Here is an 11,550-nt window from a genome sequence, read left to right as displayed (position 1 = left end):
TTCTCCAGCAAATGCGACCTTGGGACGAGTTTACCCCTGGATGGCCCAAGGGAATGGCAGTGCCTAGAGGAAATTGTCAATTGATACTTGCACCACGCGACGGACGGTCCATGTTGTTGATGTTCGTTTGACAGTTCACGTCAACGTCAACCCGTCAGTTTGTTGATGCCGCTGGACCCAAGACTGCTCGTGGATTGGTTCCATGCCCCTCTTTTTTTGTCTTTGGAGCGCATCGCATCCGTCCATTCTCTTGTTTCCACTCGGGCACATTGCTCGCTCCGCTGCTTTAATCAGACGACGACAACTATCGAACACTGACCCCGTTGATCTGTCGAAGGTAGCCACGCCGACGTTGAATAGGAACAGGGCCAAGGGGGGGAGAATCCAAATTCCGAGACCCGCAGACGCCAGGCTCCTCAAAAAAGTTTAGGTCCCGGTAGCTCGTTTCGTCAAAGGTTGAAGTGAGTGGTGCTCCGTGAAAGGCAGCCCAGGACACCCACGACAAATCACACAACACCAAGACCATCTTCCAAGCAACCACACGACCTCCGCATCGTCTGCCTGCGCTTCCGCCCTTTTCCTTTGTCACGACCATCACGCGCGAACATTACCGCCGACCGCGCCGATTGAATCGATCAACCCGATCCGCCACGACAGCATCTAGAACATCGGAAACAGCCGCATGAGGAGTTCCGATCTGCGCTGCACTTGACGCTGTTGGCCAAGTTGGAGAGGCTGGGTGGCGCGGTGATACACTCGGCGCCCATTACACCCGCGCCGGCAGCTGTCAAGTGCTCTCTTCAACGGCCTACACAATCTACACTTTTCTTTCTGTTTCCGGATCAAAAAAATATAGGCCCAATTTTTGGCCCGGTGGTTGGGGTTCGCTGCCGCACCTGCCCCGTAATTTCCTGCCGAACAGTCGACGACTGGTTTGTCGCCGTCGCCAACCGTCGGTTGAGTTGTCTTTGTCGGTGACAAATATGGCGGCAGTGTCGCAGACGACGACGGCATTCTCACCTACTGCTGCCCATGACACTGGCTATCCGTGGGACCTTGCTGTGCCGGACGAAGCAGAGGTAAGAACAAAACCATCGACAGCATTTTCAAGCGGAGACGTGCCTTCCTCCCAACTTCCCTGTCCCCTGCCTCCTTTACCTTGAGGGAAAGTGCTCTTTTCTAACACTCGCGTCCCACTACAGAACGACCTTCACGACGGCAAGCGGCTTGTACATAGCGAAAACGCCTACTCATCCCACCGACAGCCACTGGCCCCTCAGAATGGTAATTCTACTCTGCACTCTACCGCCACGGGCCTAGACTCGATTTCGCGAAAGTACGCCAACGGAGACGCTGGTTCCGATATGACTGCTTATGCCACCCAAAACCACCACAAGCAATCGAAACCCCGGAGTATTCAGGACCACCCCAGCTCTCTGGAGAGCACGGAAGCATTTGATAGCGACACGAGAGGGAATGGATCCGATGGTTTGCAGAGAACGGGGCCGAGGGACAGCACGCCGCCGATAGGACAAGAGGACAATTCGAAATGGATTCATCGGGACAAGTTGGCTCGGATTGAAAGTGAAGAGTTGCAAGCTGCTGGTATCTTTTTGCCACGCCAAAGGGACAGGGCAAGGTCAAAGAGTCAAAACAGGACACGGAGGGATCAGAGTCAGGACAAGCTGAACGGTTCGGGGAGGTCGATTGGTGGTACGGATAATGCCTCGAGATCTAGGAAAAACTCGGGGGCAACAACGACAGAACCCAAGACTCCAGATCTCAACGCGATTCCTAGTTGGGATCTTAGACGTCCAGAGGAAATTGTGGAAGAGGGTGACGGATATTGGGTGTCGACGGGTAGCGGCAAAAACACTTCGAAAATCCCCCTGGCAAAGGTCAGCCCGGTGCCCATTCCCAGCGAGCATATCGAACGAGACACTCTCTTGGCCAGGAAACGCGACGGTAGTCCCGGCGAGGACTCGATATCTTACTCCAGAAACCGAGGCAGAAGCGGTAGTAACGCAACCTCGCTTGGCAAACCGACACCGAGCGAGGGGACTGCTCAATCCACTAGCCAGCCGAACAAGAGAACCGATCCATCTCCCAAGAAGCCTGCCGGGATTAGAAAACCAAAGGCTGCGAATGGGGCTGCCGGACGTCCCAAGACAAGAGGTGGGCCTAGTAAGGACTCGACTAGTAGCGGGACACGGCCATCCACGAGGTCTGCTGAGAGGGAGTTTTCCAGCAGTAGCAAGCCGATGGAAGGAGAACCACCCTGGATGATCTCTGCGTACCGGCCTGATCCTCGCTTGCCTCCGGACCAACAACTCTTGCCAACCGTAGCCAAGCGGCTAGCTCAAGAGAGGATGGAACGAGAGGGCAAGTTTGGAAATGTCTACGACAGAGAGTTTAGGCCACTCACCGACGAAGGGTTCTTGAAACCTCCAGAGAACATCGCGGGACAAGAGGAGAGGGATCCTGAAAAAGAAGCGCAGGATGAGGAGCAGGGTGACTGGCCGTTAAGGCCAGAAGTGAGGAGCCCTACGCTTGGAGGAAGAGCGAGCTCATATTCAACAATGCCCAAGATCTCAGACAAACCAACCATGAGTCCTCTACCAAGCCCACGGACGCCAGGACCACAACCACAGACCCAGCCTCAGCCGTTGTCGACAGTCAAGGTACCAGAACCCCCTGAGGAGGATCCAGCACCAAAGAAGGGTGGTTGCGGCTGTTGCATTGTCATGTAGCAGTCATGGCAGTCTTAAACAATCCACCATATGGCTCACTCTACAGACCGTCTCTGTGGCTGCACCTTTTAGTATCACTTCTTCCAGTCCCTCCCACCACCATCAGGCATTATCACCATCCTCTATTCGACACACTTGTTCCGCGAGAAGCCAGGGCTGACTAATGACGAGACGATTTTTGTTTTGCTTCAGGCGCATTCAGCAGTTGTATTTATCTATCAGGTGTTACCGTTCACCGCTGCTTGTTATTATTTTTTGTTGTTGTTGGCCTCTCTCGTCTGTTTTCTTTTGTCTTTCACAGCTCTTCATTTTTCGCACACACATCGACAACAAAGCACCGCCACACACACGCAGACAACTCTCGCATACTCACAATCATCCGACCGAATCTCTTTTTTATTATCACACACAAGGCGAAATGTTGTGGGGAAGGCAGGGAAGGGGGTGGGGGGAGGAAATACTGTCTTTGCAGAGATACTACACACACTCTGACAATTGGTTCTTTCTTCGTTGCTCTTTTCTCTCTCATGGCCATGTTTTTGTTTCAAATATTTTGAGAGAAAACCTGGTTGCTAGGGGAGTAGGAATTAATAACATGAAAAGAATCAAGCTCAAGAGAAAGGAGGAGATCAAGTTTTCTTCTCGGGTCAAACGGATTTCTGCTCACAAGATATCTCTCTCACACACAGTCTCTGACACAGACACAATGCCATGGCCAGGTGCCGGCTGCTTGCTCTCTCACTCTCTCTCGCTCTCAAAATCATAGAAACACCTTTTAATCAGGAATAAATAGGGAAGGGAACCAATAATTCACGCTCCAACTCTAAATCTGTTAATGCCTTTCTACTTGTGAAAATGTCAACGTAAATCACACCGCGACTTATTGGTGTTTCCTTGTTTAAAGACCAAAGGCCTGGAGCTTTCCTCTCAGTATTCAAGTGAATTCATGATGATCAGGCAAAGAAGCTGCTGTGACAAAGACAGCACGCGTTCTACTGCGCGTCGTCTTCAGACTTCGATCCATCGTGACTGCAATGATCAATGAGCAGGGAAGATTCACCAGTGGCACAACCTTTTTTCTACGTTTACAACGCGCCATATCATCACACTTGAAGCTTAGAAGACCCAAGTGAGGGTCGTACTCTCTCACCTACTCCTTTTCCAAAGAAGTTTTACTAAGCAGTCACAACACAAGGCAGGCTTGGCAACTGCGATACCCAGGATCCCTTGTTACGTGCTATTCGGGTTTTCCGGGCTTGTCTCGTCACCGAGAAGGGCGCGAGCTTCAGCCCTGGTGTTGAGGCATTCACTTGAAGGCTTGGAACAATGTCGTAAAGAGCCCCAGACCCAGCTGTTGTTTACTGGTGTGTTAGTAGTTTATGAGTCAGTAGATTAGCCAAGCTCGTTATGACAGCTCATGAGGTGATGTGTGGGATTTATCTTTTCCACGTGGAACAATCTACAATTCCACATATATCTACTGACTACTTGTGTAGCAGTTGGTGAAGTCTTGGGGGTTGTGCCAAGCAGACTCTGCTAAAAACGGTGAATAGGTGGACCAGATATTACTATATCAGATGTTAGATCTATGCCTTTCACTCCCTCCATGTGGGATGCCATTGACGAGGCGAGGCTTACGAGAGCTACACGCTACCAGTTGAAGTCCTGACCACGTTTCTGGATTATTCTAGCCAAGCCATATGTAACTAGGGGGTGGTGAGCTGGTTGAGGTCATAAGGGTACAAAGAATCCGAAGCTTCATTCCCTCCACGTGGGATAACGGTGGATGAGCACGGAGTTAAGCCAGTCTATGTGTCTACCAGTCAATATGAGTTCAGTCTACCCAAGCTCGCTGCTCTTTACTGACAACATGGGTTCTAGAATCTAGATCAACCCCCCAACCCACAAAGTGGTCCGACTACTCGGGCCCATCACTCCTCCACGTGGAACAATGAACCAGTTCATCTTCCCTCCAGACCATCATCACCCTCATGTCCCTCTCGACCCAAGGATGCAAAAACCCTTTCTTCTTCCCCAGATATCCACATCCCTCTTTCGTTCCTGACCCAACAGCCCGGGCCAGATCCCACCTCTCACCTCTCTTCCGAAAGCATCCAGTCGCACGTTACCTTTGCAACCGTGGCTTGATCTAAAAACCCTATCCCATCACGCATAATCAAAGAAACATTAATCAGTTCCGTCTGATATCCATCCCGCCCTGTTGTTGTCCCTGTCAAGTCCCGGCCCTGAAAAGTCCCAATGGAACGGTTGACATATCAGACACACTCCCGTCCGCGGGCAACTTGGTGAAGAACTTTTCTGAAAGCCAAAATCCGAACCCGACATTCTGGCACCATCCGTTCTTTGTCGAGTGGTGTCTTCAAGTTTCAGTTTCTTTAAACGCCCCTCTCCACATTCTTACGTACATGGAACTCCGTGCGCATTGCAAAAAAAAAAAAAAAAAAAAAAAAAAAGAACCGGTTATAGGCCGAGTTTGTTTAAACCCGTCCCGTTGCTGCTTCAACTTGGATTGGTAAGAAACTTTACTAATTCTCTCTGCCGGCGAAACTAAAAAAGAGCCTTTTGTCTTTGTCTGATGGCGCAAGAGCGAGAGGTCTTCTTACCAAATACTCGGTGATCTAATCTACCGACTGAGAGATGGCTTGTGGCCGGTCGGTTGGTCGCTAATGCCACGCCCACTTGTGCTTACAAGGATAGTTCAGATCAGGGGGAGATTCTACGATGCGAGTGTTGGGAGAACTTGAAGATCTTTGCCTGTTGTAAATATAAGTGAGCCGGGAGATTGACACGTTTTGCAGGTGGCGAGAGGAACCATAAGATTTGTTGTACGCCTGGTCGGATCGATATCGGGTCGGCCATCGACCATGTCTGTAAATTTAAGACGGCAGGTAGAACCAGATTTTGTTGGGATTGGTTACGAGATATAGTTTGAAAGTTCGATGTCGGTTCATTCCTCGATGGCCGTGGGTGGGTTTTATGTAGGTAGACACTCCATCAGATACAAACCGCGCGTGCGTCACACCCCATGATTCGATGTTGGCTGCCAGTTGGGGTGGTATGGATACTGTGGTGGCAGGCAGAGCAGCAGACATTGGTGTGTGTGTCGAGTGTCGAGAAGCACTGGGTCGGATCAGCCAGCCCGGTGGAAAGCCAAAAGTCAGAGAGGGGCAAAGGCATCGAGATGCAGCGGACGGACGGTGTTTTAAGCTTTTTGTTATTTATGTAGGTAAGCAGTCTTGGAGATCCTCCTCATCGAGATCTCTCCTGTTATCGATCTCGATGGCACGCCAGCACGGCGAGGTCCTCGCCCTGATTGATTGATTGATGGACACCAAACACGCGCCACACCTGCAAGCTATATCAGCCGAGCATGTCACCACGGCGAGGAGGGGCGATCGGAGGCCATGGTCAGCCATCGGGCATGGCATTTTGATGGTGAAGTACGGGCATTGGACAAAAGCGATCACATTGATGGCTTGCATGGTTGCGGAGGCTACCTTCCTGATACCCCGCTCCCCATCTTATCTTGGGGCATTATCAGTCACCATCACCACCGAATAGTTGACACACACAAGTAGGCTCCCATATCATATCATAAATTATGCCTTGAAAGATGGTCATTACGCTTTTAAAGATAGTTAATAGGCCTTTAAAGATGTTTGGAAGACCCATTAATTTGCTTTTTGAAGTATGGCTATAAAATAATATATGTTAACTCACTTTTACTGTGTCGATTAATTTGTAGGCAGGGTGTCAGCCTGCCTTCACGCCCTCCAACGTCGCAAGCCTACCCAGTAGGGCCCTGCCAAGCTGAAGTAGGGTGTTAGTTCACAGTTGGAGAAAACTCGGGTGGATTCGAGAATCAGGAGAGTGAGAAGGGAAGTTTGTGTGACTGTGTGCGTGATTCTGTTTTGGATAGATCGATCGGTCTCGAACGCACAACCCAAGCTCTCAGTCTCCGCCAGATGGAAGGGCCGCAGGATTCCAGAACGTTGACAACCTGAAAGGGCGGGCCCGTAAGGATACCGTAACAGGGCAGAAACAGGGCGGGAATTGACCGCGAGCTGGAGGGGTTGAGCCCAATTATGATGGAGCAGTTTCAAGGGCAAATTGTGTAGCCAAAACAAGAGCTGCGAGTGAGCAGGCATCGGCGAAATATGGCATTTCCAAAGAAGTCGATAGGGAAATCGTGGAAATGCTGTAATAATGATGCTCTGCCTTGAATTTGCGAATTCGTGGTGGGCAAGCTGGCTTTCAGCCCAACCAGCTTCTTTTGAGTGGGTCTGAATCTTGAAACGGTCCGCATCTGGCGGGGATTAAGGTTGGTCAGGGGCAGCGACCCCGCTCAAGACGCAAGCCTTTTTGGTGGCAGAAAACGCACAAACATTTGTGAAGAGACAATGCTTTCTTGTATCGGGGTCCTAAATTGCCTCTGTTTGAACTGTTGTTTGAGGAAGGGAGTCATCCACAGATGCATTCTCATTCCGATGTATTAGGTGTAGCAGATACTGCTTGCGTGTGTTGCTGCGAATGGCCACCATCAGTGGTCAGGAGCTTTTCTGCCAACAGGACGACGGGAGCAGTATCAAAGACGTCCGTGAGAGCTGGAGATGAGTGGAGATAAGAGTAAATGGTGAATGTTTCAGGTTCCTGATGTTTAATTGATGGTACAATACACAGTACAAACGGCGACCTCGGACAAGTCGGCATCAACCTGGCCGAAAAAAAGAGGGTGGAATGTTTTCGGAGGTTCGCCATTGTTCTAAGCAGAGCCGAACACCGGGTGAGGGCCGCACCACGCATGAAGCTTCATTCTTTTAACTGGATTTTCTCTTGGCACAGAGATTTCAACAGCCCCAACCTTCACAATGTGTCGTGAATTTGGTAATTTTCCACTTGGCTGCTGGGGATTAGGTAACCGGAGCGACCTCAGGCACAGCACGTGAGAGGTTGTTTTTCTAACACTGCGCTGCCAGTGGCAGGCGACCTTCCAGCGTGGATCCTGCCGTTGCGTTCAAGGGCAAGCCGCGTGTCTGGGCAGTGCGATCGGGCTTTGAAAGAGAGATCGTGGTCTGGATTGGTAGGTAATATGCACGAACCCGAGTCCAGACCAGAGCAGAGCACGCAATCCTTCGTCTGGACAACACCGGACATCCTGCTCTGACACCTGCGGATGGCCCTTTGTGGCGAGCGGAAATAAGGACTCCAGCAGCAACACTTCCATAACGTTTGGTTGATGCAGTCCGTCAAACCTTCAAACGGCGCCGCTGCTTGCACCGAGATAAGAGACGGACGGACGAAACTTGAGCATGCCCAGCTTCAGCCTCGGGCCATTGATTCACAGTTTGTTTGTCTGCTGCAGCATATGGGTCATACGTGTGTCCACGAAAGTAGGACTTTTAGGTAGGACAACCCCGCTGATCAAGAAACCATTCATGTAACGGGGCGTAAGTTTAAGCCAAGAGCCAAGAGCAGGGCGCTCTGTGTGACTTACAGCGGGCTACCCGGTGTCGTTGTAGCGTAACCAGAAACGCACACCCCCTCCCCCTGCTCCCGTCCCTGGCAAGCTTGAGCTTTTCTCCCACACCCCAAGTCCAGGCTTCTGTTGGTTGGACCCAGCCAGACGAATAAAGTCTTGGTCTGGCCCAGTCCATCCCTTTTACCCACATCTCGCTCTCACTCTCCAACATCATAAAGGCACACACACTCCCCTCACCAACTCTCCTCCTCACCCCAAGGATACCAAAAATAAACATTCAACGCTGGCCTCAACCCAAGTCAGTTTCTTATCCGATGGTCGAGCTCCTCTCTGGTCTCGACAAACAACAGCCATTTAATCGCCGCTATTACGAACGACTCAGACACTATGTCGTCTTACCGTCCAAAGGCACCATACAGCTCCCTCTCCGGCTCCTCTTCATCATCTTACTCCGCTTCGGATTCAGACCTCTCCAGCTCCAGCTCACGATCCTCAGTACGACACAGCATGGATTCCACACAGCGCCCCGTACAGGTCTCCGTCATCCGCTGCTTGCGATGTGCGCGTGCCGAAGAGTTGACCAGCACCGACGACCCCAACAGCTCTGGAATGGTCCAAATCGGTACCAACATCTACTATTGCAACAGATGCGCCAAGATGGTTGGCTACACGTGAACTACAAACCTCTAGAAGCGACATGCCAAAAAAAAAACCTCACGGACTCGCTTTGCTCGTCAACGCCGACATCTTCCACCAGACGCAGGCAGAAGCTGAGATGTGAGAGTTTTTGATCACATCTCAAGAGTTCTGTCAGCGCACCGGCAATGCCGGGCTGGTGATTCCTCTTCGGCTCGGGTTTACACCAGCAACGCTCATATATCGAAGCGACAGCCTTGCTCAGCCGCCAATTCTCACCAATCATGGCCTGCACAAACCACCTTATACGGACTGTCCTGGCCAAAACGATGCCCTTCGTTGCAGGCCACGAAGAGCTCGTCTAATAATTCGCCAACCAACAGCTACACGGCACATTATCGATCTTGCTCGCACATTTCCATGTTTGTTTTTCAGGGTCTTGACCAGCAAGACCCCGAGATCCCGATCGACATAGCCCGTCCTTTGCTGCCAGATTCAGGACAGCCCCATGGGCGCGCAACTCTTGTCAATTCTCCAAATCAACACAAAGCGACAGCTGTGTCGCAAGGTGTTCATCATTGTGCAGCAAGCTGCAGCGGGAGGTCACGACGTGATTGGCCAGTCGCTTGCGTGTCATTCAGAAAACGGCTTTTCCACCAATGATCAGGCTGCAAAACGCACCCCTGTCTATCGCCAAGCGAAGCTCTGACGTAGACGTGCTCCAGCCTTCGCGCCGGCTGAAGTCGTCATCAGGAGGGGGCAGATGCAACCGACACCCGCTTTCATGCAATCTACTGAGGGCTTTTAACCCTTTTTCATACTACTTCATTTTTTCTGGATTATTCACCGAGCTTATCATCATCATCATCATCATCATCATCGAGCGCGGCGTTTGGGTTTCTTCTTGGGTGGAAACGGATGGGAAATCGGGATATGGGAATTCTGGAATCATGGCATCATGGGAGGGTTATTGGTTAATCAAAAGGGAAGGGAATGTTACACGCATGGGTGGATAATTATCCTAGGATTTAAGAGATACCCACAGAGAATATTCAGGGTTTCTTTACGAGATCGAGATCATGAATATACACAACAAAGATACTTAACTCACTGCTATTCCTGAGAGCTGCTTCCTGTGAATGTTCATGGTTCTGGCTGTACAATGCGTGGTGTGGTCGGGTATGGAGATAGCCCCCGCGGCCTAAAGTAGCACAGAAAACCAGGGCAGGTCCCACACCGAGTGCAGCACGGGGCGGGCTACCGAGACGAGCAAGTGAGAAGAGAGGTTGCTGTGCCAGTTGTTCTGTTGTAACGGCTTCATTGGACACACACTTGCAGATGTTTAAGACCCCAAGTCTCATCCAGTGGAATAAGCCGCTGCAGGAAGAGCTTACTTCCCTGCTTTTGAAGCTGTTGCAGCTTGCAGCTTTCAACAGCTCAACCAGCCCCTCCTGTATGCACACAGCCAGTTCTATCATTGGAAACCACAAAAATTCTCCGCGGTGCAGACACGAGTTACAATGCATGTCGCCTGAAGCTATGAAGAGGAGATGATCAACAATCATATCATCAACAGTGCCAAATCACCCACTAACTGACAGTGACATAAGCCTGATAGACAATCCTCGATAGTGTCAAGACTCTTTAGATGGCTAAAAGACAAACATCTTCGGCACTTGATACCCACATTTGCAGCAAAAGAGCGAGACAACATTCTCGGCTCGCTTGGCAGGGACAGCTTGGTCCCTAACTCGTTGACGATGACGTCCATCGGGATTCACGGAAGAGCCCATCCAACAACACAAGCGGGACCAGCTCTGGCAACAGGAGCCAACAGAAAAGGGTCTTCTTCTGCTCACCTTCGGAGATTATCTCAACCCTGCGTCAGTTGAGCTATTATCCCTCCCACTGCACATACCCGTCACTCCGAAACAACACAGGGTCCTGCTCTTGCTGGAACTCTTGTTCCCCAACAACGATAATGACATATCACCGACTCCGACCGACCCACCCGCTGCATATGACCTCATGCTACGTTTTCCGGCCCTTACGCACCTTGTCAACCTGCATCGCCGTTGCTGTGAGGTAGATAGATGTACGACACACAACCAGCACCTCCAATAGGCGCAGGATTCCGGGAGGCTCTCCGAGAACAATAAGGTGACTCGCGCCTGCGATTCCTTGTGAAGATCACATTGAACAACCGCCCACCTCCCCGCTCTCGACATGATTTTGCGGAGACAAGGAACCACAACGCGTCAGGCTGATATCGGGGTTTGCTGCAACACATCACAAAAATTGTCGGCGCCCAAGTATTGACGAAATGGTATATCCGCTCGGAGTGAAAGGGGAGTCCTGTAGCCAAATGACGCAGCCATGGTCTCTGTTTCTTCATATCTGAAGGCATCGTCACTTTTTTCTCTTTCCCTAGGGTACCGATGACATAGCGATGATGATGGCATCAAAACTAACCCCAATCCAGAACCAGCCCAAGCCTAAGCCACAACCTCACGTGACAGCACATAATACACACTCCAATTTCGCGGAAAGGGAGCTTATCAAGAACAAAGAGACTCACGGATCTAATTCCGCCATCTTTTTCTTCTCCCTCCCATGGTTGAATAAAACCCCCCCCTCCCGCTCCCGGTCACCTCGCCGAGCAGT

The 11,550-nt window shown here is 50.9% G+C and overlaps 3 protein-coding genes across 3 annotated transcripts; 2 read left to right on the top strand and 1 right to left on the bottom strand.

Annotated features, from left to right (window-relative positions):
- Positions 1-22: 22 nt before the first annotated feature.
- On the top strand, positions 23-3,577 carry QC763_203950 (uncharacterized protein). The gene is made up of 2 exons (XM_062909433.1): positions 23-1,079; positions 1,203-3,577. Exons 1-2 carry the CDS (start codon positions 984-986, stop codon positions 2,748-2,750), a joined length of 1,644 nt encoding a protein of 547 aa, XP_062768216.1. The 5' UTR covers positions 23-983; the 3' UTR covers positions 2,751-3,577.
- Positions 3,578-5,248: 1,671 nt separating this feature from the next.
- On the bottom strand, positions 5,249-5,863 carry QC763_203940 (uncharacterized protein; the record flags this gene model as incomplete). The annotated part of the gene is made up of 4 exons (XM_062909432.1): positions 5,249-5,265; positions 5,461-5,525; positions 5,584-5,639; positions 5,690-5,863. The coding sequence occupies 4 exons, from the start codon at positions 5,861-5,863 to the stop codon at positions 5,249-5,251; spliced, it is 312 nt and encodes a 103-aa protein (XP_062768215.1).
- A 2,774-nt stretch (positions 5,864-8,637) lies between these two features.
- On the top strand, positions 8,638-8,925 carry QC763_203930 (uncharacterized protein; the record flags this gene model as incomplete). Its single annotated transcript, XM_062909431.1, has 1 exon — positions 8,638-8,925. One exon carries the CDS (start codon positions 8,638-8,640, stop codon positions 8,923-8,925), a length of 288 nt encoding a protein of 95 aa, XP_062768214.1.
- Positions 8,926-11,550: the final 2,625 nt, after the last annotated feature.

Source organism: Podospora pseudopauciseta, assembly GCF_035222475.1.
Source record: "Podospora pseudopauciseta strain CBS 411.78 chromosome 2 map unlocalized CBS411.78m_2, whole genome shotgun sequence".
Lineage (NCBI taxonomy): Eukaryota > Fungi > Ascomycota > Sordariomycetes > Sordariales > Podosporaceae > Podospora > Podospora pseudopauciseta.
The sequence above is the reverse complement of the archived record's forward strand: the minus strand, read 5'-3'. Positions and strand labels throughout refer to the sequence as shown.

Bases quoted from the DNA above. Each gene is read 5' to 3' on its own strand.
- QC763_203950 (XM_062909433.1), top strand. From the start codon at position 984: ATGGCGGCAGTGTCGCAGACGACGACGGCATTCTCACCTACTGCTGCC. The intron at 1,080-1,202 runs GTAAGAACAAAA...GTCCCACTACAG, and splicing joins CTGTGCCGGACGAAGCAGAG to AACGACCTTCACGACGGCAA.